This window comes from Solanum lycopersicum, chromosome 4 (genome assembly GCF_036512215.1).
Source record: "Solanum lycopersicum chromosome 4, SLM_r2.1".
In the NCBI taxonomy this organism is placed as follows: Eukaryota; Viridiplantae; Streptophyta; class Magnoliopsida; order Solanales; family Solanaceae; genus Solanum; species Solanum lycopersicum.
The window spans coordinates 43,329,715-43,355,820 of record NC_090803.1 but is presented as its reverse complement, the minus strand read 5'-3'; the positions used below and the strand labels follow the sequence as shown (position 1 = coordinate 43,355,820).

The window sequence follows — 26,106 nt, the reverse complement described above, 5'->3', positions numbered from 1 at the left end:
AAAAGGCTTCAAGGAGGGTTTACATATCCAGACATGTTGTGTTTGATGAAAACACATTACCTTATTTGTCTCCAAAGCAATATCAAACTAACATTGATGTCTCACCTCACCTTGCTACTTTTTGTTGAATCTTTCTCTAAACTGCAGACACCTGATATTTATGATTTAGGGGAAGTACAGGTTGCTAGCTTGCCCATTACTAGTGATAATGCTGCTACACCTCATGTAATCATTGATGATAAGAGTATTATTGACCTCTCAATCACAATATTAGATGTTGAAGAAGCAGTTGAATTTGATGATCCATAAATAAACATTGAAACTCCAGCTGCAAATTTTTAATATGCCAGCAGCAGTTAGGAAAAAATTGCTCTTGAAGGTCCAACCAATGATCATCATCAAACAACCACTTTAGTTTAAGTACAAGTTGACCTTCAACTTGACAATGCTACACTTCAGTCCACTATCTTGGTTATTGTACAGTTGAGGTACTTCCTGCACCACAAGGGCATCATATGATCACCAGGAACAAGGCGAAGGAACGACACTTGTTACTTGTTGCTAGCAGCAACACATAAATTGTGAGAAACCAAATACTACTAAGGAAGCACTAAAATCACCTTATTGGCTTGCAGCAATGCGAGAAGAAATTGGTGTTTTACATACTAACAAGACATAAATTTTTGTGCCTAAATCTCGTGATAAGAACTTGGTTGGATCAAAATGGGTGTTCAAGACAAAATTAAAAGTTGATGGGACAATAGACAGGTATAAGTCAAGACTTGTGGCAATGGGATTCTAGCATCTTGAAGGGCTAGATTTTGAAGAAATATTTATTTTTGTAGTTAAAGCTACAACTATTAAGGTGGTTCTATCCATTGTTGTCAGTTCAAAGTAGAAATTTAGACAAGTAGAAGTCAAAAATGTGTTTCTACAAGGTTTCTTACAAGAGGAGGTTTACATGAGTCAACACCCTAGTTTTATTGATCCCTAGTATCCTCAGCATGTATGTCTACTTAAAAAAGCATTGTATGGTCTTGAACAAGCCACAAGACTCTTGTTTTATAGGTTTAACATGCATCTCTTACACCTTGGTTTTATTTGTAGAAAGATTGACCCTTCCCTATTTACTTTGCAAACTCACAAAGGAAAAATATTTCTCTTTGTTATATTTGGATGATATTATTTTCACAGGAAGTATTCATCTCATGTTTAAGAGTTTGTTCTACAACTTGGAAAGAAGTTTTCTATGAAAGATCTTGGCCCTTTACACTTCTTCTTAGGAATTGAGGTGAACTATTTCGATGGTGGAATTCACTTAAACCAAAGCAAGTATGGTGATTAAATGTTGGCAAAGACAGAGATGACTTTGGCAAAGGCTGTAGCCACTCATTTGGATAGAAAACATGGTTTGCATGAGGCTGTGGGAAGTTTTGTATATGCATCATTTTAAAGAATGATAGTAGGGAGTCTTCAATATTTGACCCTCACAAGACCTCATATCACTCATGTTGTGAATTTAGCAATCCAATTTATGCAAAGCCCAAACGTTGAACATTTTCAAGGAGTAAAAATGATACTCAAGTACATCAAAGGTACTCTACACTTTGGACTTAGAATTATTTCACAATCACCATGTAGGTTGTATGACTACTCGAATGCTGATTGGGGAGGTTGTAGAATAACTAGGAGAACAACTACAAGTTTTAGTATCTACATAGGTGCAAATTTTATTCTTATACCTCGAAGAAACATAGAACAGTAGCTCGATCGAGCGCTGAAGCTGATTATAGAGCACTAGCCTCCACTGCCGCAGAAATTACTTGGATTTTATATCATCTTCATGACATTGGAGTGTTCCTTCAATATGTTCCTACATTGTATTAATATAATTTTAGTGTGTTTTACATGACGGTTAATCCAGTTATGCATGCTAGAACCAAACACGTTGAACTAGACTATCATTTTGTTCGTGAGAAAGGGGCAGGGGACAACTTCTTACTCAATTTGTAAAGTCTAAGGATCAACTAGATGATATTCATACCAAAGCCTTAACAAAATAGGTTTTTTTTTCTGGTTTTTGCAGTAAGCTAGGAGTTACAATTTCTCTACTCACTAGGTTGAGGAGAAGTGTTGAAGAAAGCTTGACGAGTGAATGGAACACGTCGAAGGAACAAGTCCATTGAAGCAAGCTGACGAGTTAGAGTTAGATTCATACTAGGATTAGACTACTAAATCCTAATTTTGTACGATTAAGAAACTGAACATTGTAGGAGTTGATTAAGATAATGTATTTCACCTGTAATAAATTACTACTCATGTAATTATTTGTATTGTAGTAGGACTCCTACTATAACTAGAATATGACTCTTCTCCTATCTAAGAAGTTTGTAACTCAACATTATAATCATCAATACATCCTTGATTTATACATACTTTTGTGAGATTTCTACACTATCTAATATATTTTTTACTTGTCATTTGCTTTCAACACTCTCTACGCCACCTGAAAAAGATTTAATACTTAAAAACTTGATTATGTTTTTCCATAACTATTTCTTTTTGGAATTCGTGGGTTCTAGGACTAAATAAGAATCATTCTCTTTCTTTTAGTTAGATTTCTAACATGATGTATTAAATATATCAAAAAAATATTGTTGTAGTTTATTAAATGCCTATTGTAAAATATTTTCCTTTCTTCAATCTTAATAGTGGTTGTCTAAAATCTTATGTCATAATAGAATATAAAATTTTGTGTCTATAACAAGCAAAAATGGGCTAAAAAGTGAAGACTTGATGTGCACCAATAAACTTAAAAAGAAATTAGGGCTTTAGCGAGATTCAAACTCTAGTTTTGTAGGTAATTTCTCTAGGAAAAGGATAGCTCTACACTCATTAAGAGTGCGCTGTTAGTTATATCTTTTTTTTTCGTCAGAGATAGATATAGATGTATATGCGCCCACACATATGAATGTGGGTTCGCCTGTGATAACAAGATAAAGTTACTTCTTGAGTGAAAATCATTATTTCAAGTTCCAGGCTTTGATACGACATGTAAAAGCATAAATATTTATGCTAATAAAGAAACTAATATATATACATACTAGAATTTTGAACGACCATATTTGAGGCAGAAAACGAAATCAATGTCCCTTTGACCTATCTTACGCTACTGTAACTTTCGTGATTGAATCGAGTGGAGGTAGTAACCCTAATGATTATAAAAGGACCAATTTGTAGGATTTCACGGAAAATGTTATTATTTTTGTTGTGCAAAATGTAATCTAATGAAATGGAGAATCTATTTAATTATTAAAATAAAATAAAACTTATATGGTACAACTTATTTATGATATGTAATTATCATATTAGTAATATTTGTAGTGAATGCTAAAAATAATTACTATTTATAGCTAATCTTTTTATTTCATAGAAAAATTGTAAACACACATGACTATCTACAATTTGGTTGTAACATTAGGAATTTCATGGCTAATCTTCATTTGTGCTGTTAAATCGCGACTTATCCAAAACAGGATAAGTATTTGGTAGTTTTTAATTAGTTTTTCTTGTTTAAGTGCATTTGTTTAATTGATTATTCTTCTATTTTAATCTTAGGCATTGTTAGGGACGGTAATTAAGGAAATTGGATCAATTTTAGGTCATTTATAATGAGTCAAGACAACAAATGGGTCAAGATCCAATCCGAACTGAATTTGATTGGATCAATATGAATTGAGCCAAAACTGCGCAGATTATGAGTCAAGAGACAACTCAACTCAAATTTTTCTAAGTTTAATTATTTTATTAGTACTTTAAAATATTTTAGTACACAATAATGTTATTGATAAAAATATTTTATGAATATGTATAAAAAATTCATACTACTACAAACCTCTAAATTTTTCATGGTCAGCTAAAAAATGGTAATTAAAGAAGTGAAATTTAAACGCCTTACAATGTGCAAAGACATTTATACTAAGGAATTTAAAATTTATATATAAGCACCAAAAAAAATCTTTTATACATCATATAAATTTGATGTCAAGAAAATTCAAATGAATATACCTTTGCTCCTTCTAGATTCGTTCTTACATAAAAATAGTTAAAATGTACAGATTTTGTGTCTATAATAATGAACAAATGATATCTCTTGGTATTTTCTATATCTCTTATACATAAAAATGACGATTTCCTATAATTAAAAAAGTCATAACATCAGAAATTGAATTTGTAACTGGCCTACACAATCAAATTTAACTATTTTGAGGTATTAAATGTCACATGCAAAAAAAATTAAGTGGATTAAATTGGACAGATAAAAGTAAATTTTCAGTAACTAAATATACATGCCAATTTCTCTAAATAAATAATCACATTAATTTTTACTTTATTTTCCCCTTAATTTATGTGATATTTACTCTTTTTTTAGGTTGTTTCGAAAAGAAAGTCTTTTCATAGTCCTATATTAATTGTTGACTTTGTTATAGATAATTCCTCCAATCATTTTGATCTGATCTATCCTTAAAATTATTCCTTTTTTATTTTGTAAATGTAATGAAGTTTGTAAACCTTCAGAAAAAGATTCTTAAAGTCCAAATTAATGAAATTTATCATTTTTATTTATGATTTTTTGTAATGAGAAAAACAAATAACTAATATAAAATAAAAACGACATATTTTCACTCTAATTTTTAATAAAATAATTTATAATCACATTAATATCTAATTTTTATTATGATGCTCCAAAATAAACATCAACACAAGAACCCCAAATTGAATGATGCTTCATCGAGTTTCTTCTTCACAGATGAGGACGAATCATGTCCGACATAAATACTTCTTGATCTAACTTGGACTAATCCCTTAACAGGAAAGAAATACCTACTAGCCAAAAAGTAAGTTTCCACTCAATGATTCAAGCTCCCTAAGAGAATTCAACACACAACATAACTTTGAAATAAAAAACCAAAGTCTCAAATCATACATCAGTTAAGAACAAGCATGAATGTAAAAACCATCTCTGTTACCAAACAGAATATTCAAAACATTCACAATTCTATGTTTCCAAGAAGATAAAATCTTTTTAGTATCTTAAAGAAAAGGCAAAACAAAGCCTTACTACTCCATCAACCAAAGGTCTTGTTTCTGTTTGTACTTCCAAAACATTTTAACTAAAGATTAAGAAGGATTGTGATAACGATACTAATCAACAAGATATACAACTTCTGCTTTAGATTATAAAAGATAGTCAATTAGATGAAACAAAAAAAAGGGCATCTAAGATAGAATGCACAAATAATATTGCTGGATGTTATTGAGCTTGTTTTTTTGGTTCTTTTTTATTTATAACCAAGAAGTCCTCGAGGGTCAATAGTGCACGGTTCATAACTCAGTGGATGATAGACCCGCCCCTTTACTCTTCTCCACTTATATAGCAGACTTTTTTTCTGTGGTAGGGTTCGATTGAGCTTGTATATATATGATTATATGGAAGCTGCATAAAGGAATGGGATATGTTTTGATTGTATAGGAAAAAGATTTATAAACAACTGACCCCACCCCCACCCCCTTTTTTTTCCCTTTTCCTGTTTTTAGTGATAATTTTTCTGGGATGTGGAATTGTAACATTGATCTTGTAAGAATAATATTGTTGAAATTCAATTTCCGCTTATAATGTATATTGTATCATAATTCTCATTGAAAAATGTTGTAGAAAGGTATTATATTTTCCATTCAGAAGGGATATTGTTTGCTAACCATTAAGATCAAGGGATTTGATCGAATTTTATTCTTTCTCACTATTAAGAACAATGTGTCAACAACGTCGTCAACTCTCATAAAACAACTAGTTGAAATCGATTATATGAATCCTCACTATTCCATTTACGCTCAACTCATGTCATAATCATATCAAATAAAAAACAATGCAAAATGACCATGAGGACCACAATGAATATATTAAAAAGATCAATAACCAACCAAAGCATCATCCCATAGATCATACAAAGAACAGACATTAAAACAAATTAATCAAAAACATCCATCCAGATTCACCTATGTTCACAAACTGATGGTTTTCACAGTGGCAAGTGCAAAATAACAGCCTTACTGTTGTATCAACATTCTTGTTACGATTTCAAACATTTTAGCAAAAGGTTATGATCTGATTAAAGACTAGTTAAGATAAAAAACGATGTAATATGGATTCTAATCTACACTATACACAAATTCTGCTTTAGATGATGTACGCTGAAATTTTGTTACCTCAGCAAGTACTTTAAAAGATTTTTATCTTCCGTTTAACAGGGCTTGGTTATCATTCTGACCAGTGTTGGAGACATGGCCAATAAAACCTTGATAAGATGCATTTCAGCTGCTACTCCTGTTACATCATTAATCTTTACTGTCCTCAGGTGATTAAATGTCATATCTGAGAATCTTTCAGGAATATCATCAACCGCCTCCCGGCGAGCATGTTCAAAATAGTTCTAAGAAAGATTAAGACTTTATATTGCCATTGAAGATAAATGACCTCAGCTTGGGAGCACTAATTTCAATGTGATTTGTAATAGCGTAGTGTTGCAGCACCAAATGCTCAAGCAACGGGCAGTGTGAGATTATACTTCCAAAAAATTCAGAATAAATATTGACTTCAATTAGTGCTAAGCTAATTAACTAATCAAATCCCTTAAAGTGAGATTATACTTCCAAAAAAATTCAAAAGAAATATTGACTTCAATTAGTACTGAAAAAGAGATTGTTTTCGTAAGACCAAAAGCTCAAGTGTATCAAATCCAAGTAAAATAAGTGTTGTTTTAGTTATCCAAAACATAGAAATTTATTATTCTAATTTCAACCTAGTGAAAATCCTCATTCCTCCATTAGTGAAACACATCCATGATAGACCTACACCTGCCAAAACACCATGTCCTTGAAAAACATTAACCCCATAAAGTTTTAGGCAAACCCCACTTCAATTTCATCATATTAAAGCATACCCAAAAAATAAAAATGCAATCTTGATATCAAAATTCTATAGAACAAGAACCATAAAAGCAGAGAGTTTGTGTTAACAGAGAAGAAGAAGAAGAACTTGAGAGAGGATGAATATGAAGCAGTCTGCTCTGTTTGTCTTCTCAAATGAAGGTGTTGGAAGATACTGAAGAGACAAGCTTTTGAAATTATTTTATTTTGTATGAGGATGAAAGTTAAATTATACTATTATAGTTTCAGTTTTGAAGTTAACAATTTATTTTGTAACGAATGTTGAAAGTATTTTTTATTTATGAGAATTTTATCATTTTTTGAAAATTTTGAAAATATATTTAATCTCTTTTTCAATCACCGTGTAATTATATAAAAAAAAACTAAAGTCAAAACTGAAAAATCCAACTTTATATGATTTGATTTAGTTTTTAGAACTAATAAAATGAAATAGTTAGTTTAGGTTTTCTCTAATTAAAAACTAAATCAAATCGACCTTTGTGCCCCATCTGAAATAAAGAGCAAATTTAATTTCATATTTAACAACTAAAACTTCCTTTTTCATTTTTCTTAATGATTCTAAAAGTTTATATATTAACTCCTAAGTAATATACAATTTCTTGTTTAATATTTTGTATATCTTACGGTCATCTTACATGTTAAAGTATGTAATATCTTATTTAAGATGCATCACAAATATTAAAATAGAGAGAATATATATAGTAGCAGAAAAAATTAAGGAAAAGATAATTAAGACACATTTAAAGTTTCATTTTCTTTTTCCTTTTGCATGTTTTATATGTAAATCATCATGTGTTTTTCATTTTCTACCTGAATTAGCCGGTGACAGTTCCAACTTCCAAAGCCATGTCTTATTTTAGAGATGAATCAATAACAACAATGTTGTGCAAACTCTTTGTTAGTTCTGCAACACACAACATAATTTCAAAATAAACAACCAAAGTCTTAAATCAATAACAAGCATGAAATTTAAAACCATCTCTGTTCCCAAAAAAGAGTATTCAAAAAATTTATCCAGGGTCACAATTCTATGTTTCCGAGCAGATAAAATCTTTATAGTATATTAAAGCAAAAGTAAAACACAGCCTTGCTACTCCATCAACTAAAATTCTCATTTCTGTTTGTACTTCCAAAATATTTTAGCAAAAGATTAATAAGGATTTTGATAACGATACTAATCAATAAGATACACGGCTTTTACTTTAGATGATGCCCGTTGAAACTTTGTTATCTCCGTGAGTACGTTGAGAGATTTGTTAGTTTTCATTTCACGAGGCTTGATTACCATTTTCACCAGTGCTGGAGACTTTGCCAATAAAACCATGATTAGATGCATTTCAACCTCTTCTAATAGTACATCATAAAACATAACTGTCCTCATATGGTTAAATGTGATATCCGAAAAGCTTGCAGGAATCTCATCAACAACCTCCTGGGGCACACATTCGAAATAATCTCCATCACTAAGGATACATTCCTAAGAAAAATAGAAAAAACCATCCAATTATTACATACGAATATAAAAAAATGAAAAAGATAGAGAGAAAAATAAACATTAGTGACAACCTTAATTTTAATTTCTACCAAATTTGTAGAGCTCCGTATTATGCAAAGAGCAAACGAAAGCTCAAAGAACACTGCAAGAGTAATCCAAGACATAAATAGGCGTTTCAGACAGTTAAGAACTGATGGAAGCCTTGTTGGTATAACTTTAGTTGATCCATTATCGACCTACGAATATAGTGCCAAAAATAAGGATGACTGAAATTCCAAAAAAAAAAGCACACATGAAAATTCATTACCATTAAGTAAAATTAAGGAACATTAGCTCAAAAAGATCACAGCTGAAACACTGGAGAGATGGAACAGACCAAAAAATATTGACAAAATCATCTTCGTCATCCAGAACTAATTCTCTAGGCGCATACAGAACATTGGAAAGAACAGGGACATTTTCAAGATGTATCAATTGTAGATCGCCACGAAAGACAAATGACCTTAGTTTCGGAGCGTTAATACTCATGAAGTACGGATTGTGTATGTCTTTCAGCACCAAATCCTCAAGCAACGGGCAATTAGAGATCAAACTTTCAAACATATCAGAAGATAACGTGATAGATTTCAATATTAGCCTAATCAACTTATTAAATCCCTTAAAGAAACATGGAAGCTGTATTTCACATTCCTTGAAATACAAATGCATCAATGCTGAACAATTTAAATTCATTGATTAAATGAATATTAAGGTTGCTAAGTCAATCAGGAGAAGGTAAACTAAATCCTTGTTAATCAAGAGGCATGACAATCTGTAGAAAGTAAACAAAAGTAGGATAGGTAAGGTAAAGGTACACACTACATGAACAACAAACAATCATGTCACAACTCTAAGATTAAAAGAAAAGGTACATAATCGGAGGCAAATGTAACCTTTTTCCATGTTTAAAAAATGCTAAAGAAATTATTTGTAGTTGACATTTGCATTGATTTCTTTAATCTGCAACTCTTGATGTAAATTTGTTTGGCTTAGGTTAAATCAAACAGATATAAAGTATTTTTGTATAGAATTTGAAAAAAACTTAGACGTTTAAATTAGTGATGTTATACTTGTTGTACTAGAAATTTATAGTAATGAGTGCTTACAGCAAACTACTATAGGAATGACATGTGTTTGTTGTAACATTATAAATGAATAGATAATACTTAACACTTCCTTTAGCACTAAAGGTGTCATTTGGTAGTATATATAAAAATAATTTGTATGATATTTTAGTACAATGTTTGACCGTAAATTTAACTATTGTACAACTAATACTAGCATTACAATTAACCTCTTTTGGCATATATGACCCCAAACATTTGTTCTACAAGAAGCAAAAAATATTAATTTAGTGAACTACTCACTTAATTTCAATATTTTGGTGAAACATAATAAAAAGATACATCCTCAAATTTTAATTTATTTATAACCTATTAATAATAACACCAAAATCATGAGAAATGGTATTATTTTGTTAATTCAAATATTCATATCCAACCCCATAATCAAACCTAAAACCATCAAGACTTGAATGAGAAATCAGATTCCTATAAATTTTTTAAAAAAATTGATCGTTGAATAAGGTGATATTTATTATTCAAGACTAAGACATAAGTCCATATGCCTTTAATTTATGTTTTCTCAAGATAAGATAATTAGAATTTCACAACTCTTTTACTTTTTCGTAATAGTGTAATTATTTGAAAAACTACAATCTTAAGTGAAACAAGTTTGAAATAACTTATATTTTGTTGCTACCACCACCATTACACAATGAATTTAGATACACCCATCATCAGACTATATTTCTTGTTATTGTTGTTTTAATTAGGGTTTCTTCCGAGGGTGACTTAATGCCTTTAAATATGAGGCATATGACTTAATCCCCAAAAATAGAAGGGCCTATTTTTTTAGTAATAATAAAATTATCTTCAGCTTTTTAGCAAAAAAAAAAAGAATGTTTTAATTTGTTTAAGATTCTTTTTTATGGACCATTTTTTAAATTTAACTTTGACATGGTATTTTATCAAAAAGAAAGAAATAACTTGAATCTCACATTAAAAAAAAAAGTAATTAAAATTTAGGCTTCCAACTTATCTTTGACTTTAGACAACTAATTAACTTGAGCCGTCACTGAGCTTACTTATCAATTATGTTTACTAACTAATGCTAAAATATTCAATTAAGAAAGGACATATGTTGAATACTGATTAATTTTTTCTTTTTTGATATTTTTTACTTGTTATTTACTTTCTAAGCCACCTTAATACCAAAAAATTTGTATTTATTACATTTCAAAATAGTTCTAGGAGGTATTAGGACATATAAAGAAAATGTGTATTCTTAAAATTTCGACCATAGTTCAAGGGAGTACTTATGATTTTTTTCAAAATAAATAAAATAAAATAAATATTTACAAACTTGACAATGTTTTGTTAACCTCATATTCAATCATTTTAAAAATACAATACTGACCAGGTTCCTGATGCAGGAAGAAAACAAGATACAACACAAGTACAAGGCTACAATCGGGATGCTCTTAGTGATCACACTAAGGATAGGCGCACCAGTTAAGAATGGAATGTAAATATTTGTTCAATCAGATCAAATCTCACAACATGTGAAATCAAAGCCGCATTCAAGGAAAATCAATCAAGGATATCGAAGATAAAATCAAGGGAAAATGTTAAGGAAACATCATCATAACATTATTTACAAAGAGTATAAGATAAATCAACTTAAGGAAAGGATCAAATCATACACGACTAGCAAGCCAAGACTCTAAATCCTCACGCAAGGAAAGAATCGATCTATCATGCACATATCTAATATGCACATGATTCAACAGATCAATTACAAATGACTCAAGGATAAGATCAAAGATACTTGATTTAAATACCCTTGGGTTTCTCATAAGATCTTACACTATCTAAAACCTACTCTGCCAGTTCTGTGAAGCACATAGCTGTTAGACTATTGACCATCTTCCAGCCAAAGTCCCATGGCCTAATTCTACTTGAAAAAGTATTGGAATTATTCTCTTTATTTTGTTTCCAATTCTATTAGAAAAGTGATTGGAATTGTAATCCGATTTGTAGTTGGTTTTGGCTTTTTAAGGAAAAGCACAACTGTATAAATAGAGGATGGTATTGAGAGAATAATTCAATTGCTCATTAATATTATCTTTGAAAGTCATTAGAACATAATAGAGGTTTTGGAGAGAGCTTTCAACAAGAGAAAAGAGAGAATGAAAAGGATTATTTTGTTGTAGTCTTTTTCTCCGACAAGCAATATTCAAATCGTGTTTCCCAATTAACTTACCATTGGAGCGTGCTGCAATTTGGAGTAAGTGTTCCTTACATCTTGGTGGTTGATTTAAATGATGGAGATCGGATTCGGAGGTCAGCAAGATCCTGTTTTAGATCTAGAACAGAAGTTGAGTTTAAGTAATGTTTCTTTCTATTTATCTTTTGTTTGTGTAGCTATTGTTTGTTCTTTTTTGGCACTTGTTGTGTAGCCATTAGAAGAATATTTTTAAACCTCTTATTCATATAGTGAAGCAATTTGTATCTTGTCGATCCCGTGGTGGTTACCTTCGATTTGAAGGGTTTTTCCACGTTAAACGTGATGTTCTTTATTGTTAGATATTTAATTTCGTCTTTTCATCACAACAACTGGTATCAGAGCTAAGGTTATCCATATGGAGGGGAATATGAGCAAGATGGTATGTCTAACTGGAAGAAACTTCAACATATGGAAAAGCAAGTTGAAAGATCTACTGTTCGTGAAGAAGATGCATCTTTCAGTTTTTTTGCTCATAAACCCGAGAATGTTACCAATGAATATTGGGAATTTGAGCACTAACAAGTATGTGGATATATAAGACAATGGGTTGAAAATAATGTTCGTAACCATATTGTGAATGATACACATGCTAGAACATTGTGGGAAAAGTTGGAGACGCTTTTCGCTTCAAAAACTGGCAATAACAAGTTGTTCTTGTTAAAGAAATTTATTACCTTTAAGTACAAGGAGAGCAGTTATATTCTGTATCATATAAATGATTTTCAGGGTATTCTTGATCAGCTATCAGGAATGGGTGTTAATTTTGATGATGAAATACAAGGACTTTGGCTTCTTAGAACTCTACCAGAATCTTGGAAACTCTTCGTGTTTCTTTAACAAATTCTACCACTGGTGGAAAGGTGACTATGGAATATGCAAAAAATGGTGTATTGAATGAAGAGGTTAGAAGAAAATCTCAAGACATATCTTCACATTAAGATATTCTATATACAGAAGATCGAGGGAGACATAGGACAAGAGACCCGAGTAATAGAGGTAAAAGCAGAAGAAAAATTCAAGAATCCAAATATTATATGTTATCATTGTGGAAAGAAAGGACATTTTAAAATATTTTGCAAACAATTGAAGCAAGATCTTAAAGAAGGGAAAAAGGAAGAAAACAATGAAAATAATGTTGTTCATGTTGTCCAAGATGACCTTCTCTTCGCTTGTGATAAAGACGTTATCAATTTTGTATCTCAAGATACAAGTTGGATAGTAGATTCTGGAGCCACATCACATGTCACACCAAGAAAAGACTTCTTTTCATCTTATACTTATGTTAACTCTGAGGTGTTAAAGATGAGTAATGCTTGTGAGGTTAAGGTGTTCAGTATTGACACTGTTTGTTTGAAAACCAATACTGGTTTAACGTTGGTCCTTTAGAGTGTCAAGCATGCTCCAGACATTCTGTTAATTTTGATCTCTGTAGGACAAGTAGATGATGATAGCTACCAGAATGACTTATTCAATGGCCAATGGAATCTCACCAAAGGCTCATTGATTTTAGCTCGAGAAAGAAAACATTCAAATTTATATGTGACACAAGGATCGATTCTTGGTGACTCTATAAAGTTGGTGGAGAGCGAGGCTTTATCAGAATTGTGGCACAAGAGGCTTAGTCATATGAGCGAGAGGGGGATCACCTATTTGTCTAAGAAGAATTTTCTTGCTGGTATGAAAAAAGCAAATGTGAAAAGATTTGTTCATTGCATAGCAGGGATATAGAGAAGAGTTTCTTTTCACATTCATCCACCTTCAAGAAAGTCTGAGCTATTGGAGCTAGTACACTCAGATTTTTGTGGTCCTTTTAAAGTGAAGTCAAAAGGTGGTGCACTTTACTTTGGTACTTTCATTAATGATCGTTCTCGCAAGATTTGGATATATCCTTTAAAATCGACAAATCAAGTGCTTGATGTGTTTAAACAGTTTTAAGTCTTATCTGAGAGACAAACGGAAAAATGAAATTAAAATGTATTCGCACTAATAATGGTGGTGAGTATATTGGTCCCTTTGATAACTACTGCAAATCTTAAGGAAATCTTCATTAGAAGGCTCCTCCAAAGACTCCTCAATTAAATGGTTTGGCAAAGAGGATGAACAAAACTTTAGTTGAGAGAGTTGAATATGTGCTTTCATAGACTAAACTTTCAAATTCATTTTGGGCTGAAGAACTTAACACTGTTGTTTATGTTATCAATTTGTCTCCTGTTGTTGCTTTGAGTGGTGATGTTCCAAACAAAGTTTGGTTTGATAAGGATGTCTTTTATGATCACTTGAATGTTTTCGGGTGTAAAGCTTGTGTGCATGTTCCATAAGATGAGAGGTCGAAATTGGATGTTAAAACTAAGCAGTGCATCTTCTTTGGTTATGGTCAAGATGAGTTTGGATGTCACTTTTATAATCCAATTGATAAGAAGCTCATTAGAAGTCGTTATGTTGCTCTCTTTGAAGATCAAACTATTGAAGATATTGACAAGACTGAGCAACTAGATTCTCATGCTGATGAGAGCTTAGTTGATGTTGATCCGATTCCTATCATTAATATATCTTATGCACATGAGGGAACCCAAGATAATAATCTAGATAATGATCAGAGTGTAGAACATATAATTGTTTCTATTGATGATGTTGTGGTTGATAATCAACCAACTCATGGTGAGATGATCACTTCAGATGCTCCAGAAACCTCTTGTAGAAGATCTACTAGAGAGAAGTGAAGCTCAACACGTTATTCTCATGATGAGTATATTCTATTTACTAACATGGGACAACCTAAAGGTTATGATAAAGTCATGTTAGATACTCATAGATATAAGTGGAAAGAACTCATCGTATACAATCATGAGTTTTTTAGAAGTGTGGCAGGCAGGAAGCCTGTCAAAAGTTACTTCACTTTAAGTCCATTTGGCCCCTTGGCTGGAGGGGGAGTTTGTTGGGCCATTGCCCATGTTCCAGGCAAAAGCCCATGGCCTAATCCTAGTTGAAAAAGTATTGGAATTATTCTCTTTATTTGGTTTCCAATTCTATTAGGAAAAGGATTGGAATTGTAATTCTATTTGTAGTTTGTTTTGGCTTTGTAAGGAAACGCAGAACTCTATAAATTGAGGATGGTATAGAGATAATAATTCAATTGCTCATTGATATTGTCTTTGAAAGACATTAGAACATAAGAGAGGTTTTTGAGAGAGCTTTCAACTAGAGAAATGAGAGAAGGAAAAGGGTTCTTTCGCTGCCGTTTTTTTCTTCGGCGAGCAACATTCAAATTATTTTTTCGGATTAACTAACCATTGAATCGTGCTACAATTTGGACTGAGTGTTCCTGACATCTTGTTGGTTGATTTGAATGGTGGAGATTTGATTCGGAGGTCAGCAAGATCCTGTTTTAGGTCCCGAACAGAGGCTGGCTTTGGGTGGTGTTTCTTTCTATTTATCTTTTGTTAGTGTAGCTATTGTTTGTTATTTTTTGGCACTTGTTGTGTATCCATTAGAAGAATAATTGTAACCCTCTTATTGGAATGGTTTTTTCACATAAAACTTGGTGGTCTTTGTTGTTACATTTTTTGTTTCATCTTTTCGTCACAATAACAACTTCACTTGAACTTATTTGTAATTTTCTTTCATATTTGATGAAGCTTTATACAGAAAGAGTTAAAATTTTTAAAACAAAAAGAGAAGGAAAGATTAAGGGAGTAGCACTACCCGATAAGCTCTTATCTCAAATCTCAGAAACTGTCTCTCTTTTTTACTTTGTGTAGTCTTGAGCTTTTCGATGAAGAAGTTCGCCTGTTCTATGCAAATCTCTGCATCTCACCTAACAGTGGTGAGTTAGAATCGTTGGTGCTCGGTAAACACTTTATCATCAATGAGAAGTTATTCAAAGATGTGTTTGGTACTATGTTTCTGGGGTAATTCCATACATGAACGGAACATGGACTGATGATTTTGAAATTTCATTAGATGGTCAAAAGTGAGTTGTGGTTGAACCTGACACTCACATTTTTGACTTTGGGCCCTTATATCTCTGTTTTGAGAATCATATTCTTGCACATATCCTGGCCACAACGCTTATTCACAAGAAGGTCTCCTTGAGTAATATCTCTACTCGTGATGTATTTTTTCTCTAATTCCTTCTTAAAAAATACCACATCAACTGGGTAGAATGGTTCAAGGCGTATATGTGGTAAAGTCTTGAAGACTTGAATGTGTCGGCAAGTCTGCCCTATGGCTTTCTTATCTCGAGGATTATTGTGAACAGCCTTGTGAATCCTTTTATGTTTACCCCTTATCTTATAAATGCAACTTATTATTCTCATACTTTTTCTAGTATGGGGTATGTGCAGGTTGGTGAAAAGTGAGTAAAAAAGGACTATGTGTATCCTAAAAAATCTCGGTGGATTTCGCCTCTCTTTCATTGCTGGACAATGAGGAGGTCAAAAATAGACATTTAGCTATAGAAAGAAACTTGAAGACCTTTCGTGATGCTGTGGAAAGGAATTTCACTTACAGAAAGACTCTAACACTGATATCGGTAAGTTGCGCATTGCCATGAAAATGATTAAGCAGAAATGTATCTCAATGGTAAATCACTTGATCCAACAAGTTGACTCTCTGAAGAGTAGAGTCAACTCCTCCAACAGTGTGCTTGCTATTACAGTTAAGACCTCATACTCTAATCTTCCGTGGAATGTGGAACGTTCCTATAACACCTTCTGTGAGTAAGTGAATAACTCCCTCAAGTACTTTTGGGTTTGTCATTAACCCTACTAGCGGAACCTTTACTTTTTGCACTATCTTTCAATAGGGGCATGTACCTCTCTATCTCTTGGACTACTGGTTTTTTCTCTCTCTTACTCTTTGACTACTCTAGTATCTGCTGTCTTTGTTTTAATCTAGTATGCTTTTCGCAATTCTTTTATACTATTAAAAGGGGGAGAAAACAAATATATATTTCTCACCGCTCCGTGAGATGGGGGAGATAAGACAGAGAGAGCTGCATACATCAATGAACTAAGTCATGAAACCTCATGGAAGTACAACTAACTTTCTCAATAAAATTGATTGTCAAGATTACAATTAAATTTTGATCACTCTTATCATAAGAAAAAGGGGAAGATTGTTAACTTCTTAGCGTTAGTTGATTTTGTAAATACACACTCAACGCGTTGATCTCAATTTTCGTAGGTCACAAATTGAAAAAGGAAATCATCAGCGCAAACAACTTAAAGAAGGAAAATATTTGCTTGAAGTTGTAAAGAAGCATTGAAAAGGCAAGCCTCAATTCTACGGGACAAAAGAACGAAGGGAATATATGGTTGATCAACATATAAATGAAAGTCTAAATGAAGTAGAATACTTGCACACTTTGCAGAGATCACAAGTGAATCATCAAGAAAGGAAAGAGAGATAAATCAAGCCACAAGATAAAAAGTATGTTGATCATACAAGAAAAATATCAAACCAGCAAAATGAAAGCACAAGAAGCGATTTACTTTATGGATACAGATCAACTAAATCACCTCATTCAAGGACTCCCTAAATTGATCCTTGATTGAGATAAATTCCTTGGGGTTTTCCTTACAAGAGCACATATCATCATCTACATAAACCGACCTAGATTTGTACTGTAAGCTATGCAACTTTACTTGAGCTTAGCCAATAGTTTTCTTTTCTCTTTCATAAAGCTTCGTAAACACGTGAGTGATACAATTGAAAAGAAAAGAGAAAAGAAAGAATATGAGTGTAGGTATACAAGTTGAGGCAGTGTCAAGGTAGAAATCTGATTTGCATATGAGACATGATAAAGTTTCAAATTTTTGTAACACGAATATCTCTTCAAATATCTTCAGAAAAACCCTTAAATACCAAGGGGACTGGACTAGACACCGCGTTGGTGATCCGAACCAGGATAAAACCTTTTCTGTCAATTATTTACTGCAACTTTCTGTTATTGTTTATCTTCCTAGCAACTTGTATGTATGTCGACTATCGACTACTGGTAGTTTACTAAGTGAATTTTAAATATAACCCCCCGCCCCCAATATCACAATAAATATAAAAACAATAAGGGTTTTAGCTAGATTCAAACCCTAGTTTTATGGGTGATTCCTTTATCACAAGGATAGCTCTACACTCATTAAAACTGCGCTGTAAATTATATCTTTTTTTGCCAGAGATAGATATACATGTATATGCATCCACACATATGAATGTGGGTCTGCCTCTCAGAACAAGATAAAGTTACTTGACGTAGTGAAAATCATTGGTGCAAGTTTTAGGCTCTGATACGTCATGTAAAAACATAAACACTTATGCTAATATAGAAATTAATATATTTATATACCAGGAATTTGAACGAGCGTATCTAAGGCAGCAAACAAAATCAATCTCCCTTTGTCCAATCTTACACTACTGTAACTTTCATGATTGAATTGAGTGGAGGTTTAACCCTAATGAATAGAAAATGACCAATTTAAAGGATTCTACTAAAAATGTTATTATTTTTGTTGCCCAACATATAATCTAATGAAATGATGCAATCTATTTAATTATTAAAATAAAATAATAATTATATGGTACAACTAATTTATGATATGCGACTATCATATTAATAATATTAGTAGTGAATGCTTAAAATAATTACTATTTATAGCTAATATTTTATTTCATAGAAAATAGTAAATACACACAACTATCTACTATTTGGTTTTAATATTAGGCATTTCTAGGCTAATCTTCATTTGCTAAGATAAATCGCGACTTATCCAAAAGAGGATAACTATTTGATAGTTTTTGATTGGTTTTTCATGTATAAGTGTATTTGTTTCATTGATTTTCTTCTATTTAATATCAATCATTGAAACAGATGGTAATTGAGCGAATTAGATCAATTTTAGTCAATCATATTGTGTCAAGATAACAAACGGTTCAAAATCCAATTCAAACTGAATTAATTGGATCAATATGAATTGAGCCAAAAAGGAGCAGATAATGAGTCAAGACCCAACTCAACTCAATTTTCACACAGTTTAATTAATTTTTTTATTCTTTTAAAATATTTTAGTACACAATAACATTAGGATAAAATTTATTTTATGGATATATGTAAAGAATTATACTACACAACCTCCTACTTTTTCATTAGGGATGACAATGGGGCGGTGTAGGGCGGGGGCGGTGCGGTTTGAGCTTAAACCACAAACTTTTTAATCCGCCCCGCCCTGAGTAGCAAAAATTTTCATTTTCAACCCGCCCTGCTCCACCCTACCCCACATAGTCCTGTCTCGCATGAACTCGCCCCGCATAATTTTCGTAATATTTTCTTTTTTCTTAGTTATGTTTGATACTAAAAATAAAATTCATAAAAAAAATTAATATTTTCCTTTAGTTGTATTAATTTAATAGGATAGTGACTTTAAATTTCGTTTTTTAGAGGTCAATTGAGAATCATGCAAAAAATTGTATTATTTTTTATGAAACATCTTCATTTATAATATTGAATATTCTTGTAGCTCTAATGAATTTATCTTAATAAATAATGTTCTGTCATTCTATGACATGTAAGAAGTTAAAATTAAGTTTTAACCCACATAAAATTACATATACCTACAGCCCACCTTGACCCACATTAATTAAAAAGAAATCCACTTCAACCTACCCCACTTCAGACCCGCCCCACATAACCTTAAGCCCGCCCCGCCTCACATACCCTTAAACCTATCTGCCCCGCATCCGGTTAGCCTTATCGCCATTCTTATTTTTCATGGTCGTCTAAAAACAATGGTAATCAGATTAGTGAATATAAATGCCATACAATGTACAAAACCATTTATGTTGAGAAATTTAAAATTTATATATAAACAAACAAAAAACACTCTTATACATATCATATAAAATTTTTGTCAAGAAAATTCAAATGAATATACCTTCGCCCCTTCTAGATTCGCCTTGCATAAAAGTGTCTAAAATGCATGAATTTTGTGTCAATATTACTGAGCAAATGTTATATCTTGGTATTTTCTTTATCTCTTATACATAACAAAATGACGATTTTTTTATTAAAAAAGATCAAAAAATCCGAATATTGAATTTGTAACTGACCTATAAAATGAAGTTTAACTATTTTTAGGTGTTAAACGTCACATGCAAAAAATATTAAGTGGACTGAATTGAACATATCACATCAATTTTAATCTCTTTTCCCATTAATATATATGATATTTGCTTCTTTTTAAGTTATTTCCAAAAGAAAGTCTTTTCATAGTCCTATATTAAATTTCCACTTTATTATAGATAATTATTTCAATCATTTGGATCTCATTTATTCTTAAAATTATTACTTTTTTAATTTTGTAAATTAATCAAGTTTGTAAACCTTCAGAAAAAAAATTCTTTAAGTGCAAATTTGTTATAAAACTATTAAATAATAAAAAGAAGCTAGAGAGAAAAGAAGAGAAGACTTGTTATTTCTCTTGATGAATCAATTTACAATGAAGAGGAGCACTCTATTTCTAGGAGAAATCTAACTTGGTCCCCAAGTAGGAGGACTCTTTAATCATATCCTAAAAAGGACTCCACATGATAGACATTCACTATAATACAAATACTTTATAACACTCCCCCTAAATGTCTAATTCATAGATGATGTGCCTAGTAAAAAACCTTACTAAAAAAAACTTTAAGAAAAGAAAAAATCTAGTAAAGGAAAAGAGTACACATATCTATTAATACGCATCTAGGCTGCCTCATTAAAAACCTTACAAGGAAAACCCAGTGGGACAAAACATCGTAAGGGAAAAAGAGTACAACGCATATTGACTCCCCCTAATGAGAACATTAATCCAGAGACTTGAATCTTCGCAATCCAAGCTTGTGCACCATCTTCTTGAAAGTTGCAGTTTGTAGAGACTTGGTAAATAGATCAACCACATTGTCACTTGAACAAATCTGTTGCACATTTATATCACCATTCTTTTGAAGTTCATGTGTATAGAAAAGCTTCGGTGAAATGTGCTTTGTTATATCTCCTTTTATGAATCCTCCATTAAGTTGTGCTATGCATGCTGCATTATCTTTATATAAAGTGGTGGGTACTTTATCACATTTCAAACCACATTTCTCTCGAATGAGATGTATCATAGACCTTAACCACACACATTCTCTACTTGCTTCATGAATAGCTATTATTTCAGCATGATTAGATGAAGTGGCTACGATAGACTGCTTTGTAGATCTCCAAGATATAGCAGTCCCCCCACATATAAACACATATCCTGTTTGGGATCGAGCTTTGTGTGGATCAGATAAATATTGGGCTACAATTAACAGAATAAAATAAGCCCATATCAGTTGTCCCTTTAAGATATCGCAAAATGTGTTTGATCCCATTCCAATGTCTCCTAGTAGGAGCAAAACTATACCTTGCTAACAAGTTAACAACAAAAGCTATATCAGGCCTTGTAGTGTTAGCAAGATACATTAGTGCACCAATTGCACTAAGATACGGTACTTCAGAACCAAGAATTTCTTCATCCTTTTCTTGAGGTCGGAATGGATCCTTATTCACATCAATTAGACGAACAACCATCGGAGTACTTAATGGATGCTCTTCATCCATACAGAATCTTTTCAACACTTTTTCTGTGTAGGCAGATTGGTGAACAAAAATACCATTTGTCAAATGCTCAATTTGCAGACCAAGACATAATTTTGTTCTTCCAAGATCTTTCATCTCAAATTCATTCTTGAAATAATCACTTGCCTTTTGAAGCTCTATTGGAGTTCCAATAAGATTTATGTCATCAACATAAATAGCAAGTACAACAAATTCCGATATTGTTTTCTTTATAAAGACACATGGACAAATTGCATCATTTGTATAACCTTCCTTACTTAAATACTCACTAAGACGGTTATACCACATGCGCCCAGATTGCTTCAAACCATATAATGATCTTTGCAATTTAATTGAATACATTTCTTGAGATTTTTAATTACACGATTTAGGCATCACAAATCCTTCAGGAATTTTCATGTATATCTCATTATCAAGTGATCCATAAAGGGAGGCTGTAACCACATCCATCAAATGCATTCCAAGTTGCTCATGGACTGTGAAACTAATGAGATAACGCAATGTTATTGCATCCATAACGGGTGAGTATGTCTCTTCATAGTCGACGCCGGGCCTTTGAGAAAATCCTTGTGCCATAAGGCGTGCTTTATACCCTTGTATTTCATTTTTCTCATTTCTTTTTCGCACAAAAATACATTTGTAACTAACAGGTTTAATACCATTAGGTCTTAGAAATATAGGTCCAAAAACTTCACGCTTGGCAAGTGAATTCAACTCTGATTGAATTGCTTCTTGTCATTTTGGCCAATCATTTTGTTGTCGACATTCTATAACAGATTGAGGTTCACGATCCTCATTATCTTGCATGATATTTGTTGCAACATTATATGCAAAGACATAATCAACCACTTTTTCTGATCGATTCATATTAGTTTCAACATCTTTTAAATTTATGGATAGTTCATTATTTCATTCAGTAAAGTTCATTTATTCTTTCATGAATATCAGACTTATTCAAATTTTGAACTTCCATATGATATTCTTTCATAGTGTCACCTTGACGTTTAATCTTTCTTTTTCTAGGATTTTGATCCTTAGACCCCAATGGTCTACCACGCTTTAGGTGTGTTTTTGACTCATTAGCTATGACACTAGTGGATGGTCCTTTAGGGACATCAATTCGAATTGGGACATTCTCTGCAGGAATATGTGATTTAGTAATCCTTTTCAAATCTATAAATGCGTCTTGCATTTGATTTGCAATTTTCTGTAGATGAATAATCTTTTGTACTTCTTGTTCGCAAGTAGAAGAATGTGGATCGAGATGAGACAATGATAAATTTTTCCACAAAATTTCTCGCTTCATTTCACTATTCTCTCCCCCTAATTTTGGTAAAACTGTCTCATCAAACCGACAATCTGCAAATCTAGCAGTAAACATATGCCTAGTCAATGGTTCAAGATAGCGTATAATGGAGGGTGACTCAAACCCAACATATATTCCTAACCTTCTTTGAGAGCCCATCTTAGTGCGGTTTAGTGGTGCCACATGCACATATACAGCACTTCCAAAAATTCTTAGATGGAATATATTAGGTTCTTGACCCATAACCAATTGCAAATGAGAAACCTTATGATAACTTGTCGGTCTGAGACGAATAAGTGTTGCAGCATGCAAAATTGCATGTCCCCACACAGAAGTGGGCAACTTAGTTTTCATAAGCAATGGTCTTGCTATTAATTGCAAACGTTTAATTAATGGTTCAGCGAGACCATTCTGAGTATGAACATGAGCAACGGAGTGTTCAACTCTTATCCCAATTGCTAAACAATAATCATTAAATGATTGGGATGAAAACTCTGCAGCATTATCAAGACGAATGGACTTAATCTGATTATCAGGAAAGTGTGCCCTTAACCTTATTATTTGTGCCAATAATTTAGCAAATGCCAAGTTACGAGATGACAATAGGCACACATGAGACCATCTAGAAGACACATCTATTAGAACCATAAAATATCTAAATGACCCACTAGGTGGGTGAATAGGTCCACAAATATCCCCATGTATACATTCCAAGAACGTAGGGGACTCAGTCTTAACTTTCCTTGGTGATGGTCTCACAATTAACTTGCCTTGATAACAAGCAGTACAAGAAAATTCACAATTTAAAAGAACTTTTAGGTCTTTTAGTGGATGTCCATTCGAATTTTCTATAATTCGTCTCATCATTATTGACCCAGGATGTCCTAGACGATCATGCAAAAGTACAAATGTATTGGAATCAGTAAACTTCTTATTTACTATAAAATGTGCGTCAATTGCACTAATTTTTGTCCAATACAAGCCAGAAGATAAAGTATGAACTTTTCTATAACACATGTCTTCCCAGAGACATACTTGGTGATACCAAGATATTCAAGATTTATTTCATCCATTGATTGGATATGATAACCATTTTAACGGATATCTTTAAAACTCAACAAGTTTCTCTTAGATTTTGGAGAAAACATAGCATTATTAATGATGAGTTTAGTTCCCTTGGGCAAAATTACAATGGCTCTTCCAAAGCCCTCAATCATATTAGTACTACCAAAAATTGTAGTAACATTTATTTTTCCCATACTTAAATGAGAAAAATATGTCTTATTTTTGAATACCGTATGTGCTGTACCAGAATCAATCAAACAAATATCTTCATATTTTGATAATATGTTCTTAGAATTATCCATATCTTCACATGAAATGACATACACAAAATAAATATATATTAAATATTAGTGTTGTCAAAAGGGTACAATATATTCAAAGGAATAAATTAATGATTACATATTAGAAATTGAGCCTTAATTTATTGTTTCCTCTAAGTCAAAAACGAGTTGTTTGGAAAATAAAATAAAATCATTATTTAATCCTAGTTAATAACAGACTGCATGTTTTTAACATTAGATCAAGTTAAAGACCTAATATAATACAAACACGTGATAAAGTTTAGTATTTGACTAACTCTATCATATTAGAATCATATAAATAAAACAATGAAAAATATATATTATTTTATTAAGAAATAAGGAACAAGCTAACGAACTACTAAACTAATTTAAAATACTAATATTCATGCAAACAACTATCATTACAGGAAATTTATTGATAAATACTACAAAAAAATATCACTCTTCCATGTTCACAGAACCATCACCAATTAAGTGATCTATTTTTCCTTCAGGATGTGCGAAGAAATCTGCTATATCCAAGTGCGTGATTTCAACTTGATTTTCAGAGATAAAATTTGCCTCAGGATTTTTCTCTTTCTTCTTTAGTGATTCTTGATAAAGCTCAACCAAGTGTTTGGGAGTACGACAATCACGTGCATAATGACCTCTTCCAACACATCGAAAACAACCTTCCCTAGTTGCTTCACGTTTCTCATCCTTTTTTTTCCTTTTTATTTTGATGAATGATTAATTCCAAGATTAGAATTACGTACTTGACCATAATCACGACCACGACCACGCCCACGATTAGGACCATGAACTTTTCCACGCCTAGCATGGTGGGCGTACGCCTCATTCACTTCAGGAAGTGGTTCAGATCCACTAGGTCGATTCTCATAATTTTTTAATAATAAATCATTATTTTTTTCGGCCACATGAAGATGAGAAATTAGTTCAGAATACCTTTTGAAACCTTTCTCTCGATATTGTTACTGCAAGAGCACATTCGAGGCATGGAAAGTGGAGAATGTCTTTTCCATCATATCAATCTCACTAACCGTTTCTCCACATAATTTCAATTGAGAAGTGATTCTGAACATGGCAGAATTATACTCATGTATAGACTTAAAGTCTTGTAGCCTTAGATGCATCCAATCATATCATGCCTTTGGATGTATGACCATCTTCAAGTGGTCAGATCTTTCTTTTAGGTTTTTCCACAAAACAAGTGGATCCTTAACTGTCAGATATTCGATTTTCAGAATCTCGTCAAGATGATGACGCAAGAATATCATTGCTCGTGCACATTTTTGATTTGATACCTTATTTTCTTCTTTTATAGTGTCTCCAAGACCCATTGCATCAAGGTGGATTTCAGCATCCAACACCAATGAGAGGTAGTTCCTGCCCGAACTTTGGAGGGCAGTGAACTCTAGTTTTGTAACATAGGCCATTAAAATTAAAAACAAAAGAATAAATAATACCTTTATTAATTCTTCAATTCTAACCTTCACTTTAGAGTCTCGTGCTGATAACGTGTTATAAAACTATTAAATAAGAAGAAGAAGCTAGAGAGAAAAGAAGAGAAGACTTGTTATTTCTCTTGATGAATCAATTTACAATGAAGAGGAGCACTCTATTTATAGGAGAAATCTAACTTGGTCCCCAAGTAGGAGGACTCTTTAATCATATCCTAAAAAGGACTCCACATGATAGACATTCACTATAATACAAATACTTTATAACAAAATTAATGAAATTTATCATTTTTATAATGAGAAAATAAATAACTAAATTAAAATAAAAAATACATAATTTATCTCTACATTTTTAGTAAATTTATAATCACATTAATCTATAAGATTTCTATTACATGTCACATTCCAATTTTCTATTTATTTTTAATTTTTTTATGTCGAATTAAATT

At 32.2% G+C, this 26,106-nt stretch overlaps 1 protein-coding gene across 1 annotated transcript; it reads right to left on the bottom strand.

Moving 5' to 3' along the window:
* Positions 1 to 411: 411 nt before the first annotated feature.
* LOC104647088 (F-box/FBD/LRR-repeat protein At1g13570-like) lies at positions 412 to 9,211 on the bottom strand. Its single transcript, XM_069296720.1, has 5 exons — positions 8,851 to 9,211; positions 8,593 to 8,645; positions 8,294 to 8,485; positions 6,330 to 6,491; positions 412 to 495 (listed from the first exon to the last, which is right to left on the bottom strand). Exons 1-5 carry the CDS (start codon positions 9,209 to 9,211, stop codon positions 412 to 414), a joined length of 852 nt encoding a protein of 283 aa, XP_069152821.1.
* Positions 9,212 to 26,106: the final 16,895 nt, after the last annotated feature.

What these genes read in the sequence shown, in the direction of transcription:
- LOC104647088 (XM_069296720.1), bottom strand. Translation starts at nt 9,211, where the DNA reads ATGCATTTGTATTTCAAGGAATGTGAAATACAGCTTCCATGTTTCTTT. An exon ending in TACGGAGCTCTACAAATTTG is followed by an intron (nt 8,486 to 8,592) that starts GTAGAAATTAAA and finishes TATTTTTCTTAG; the next exon opens with GAATGTATCCTTAGTGATGG. An exon ending in TGGCCATGTCTCCAACACTG is followed by an intron (nt 496 to 6,329) that starts GTCAGAATGATA and finishes CTTGTGGTGCAG; the next exon opens with GAAGTACCTCAACTGTACAA.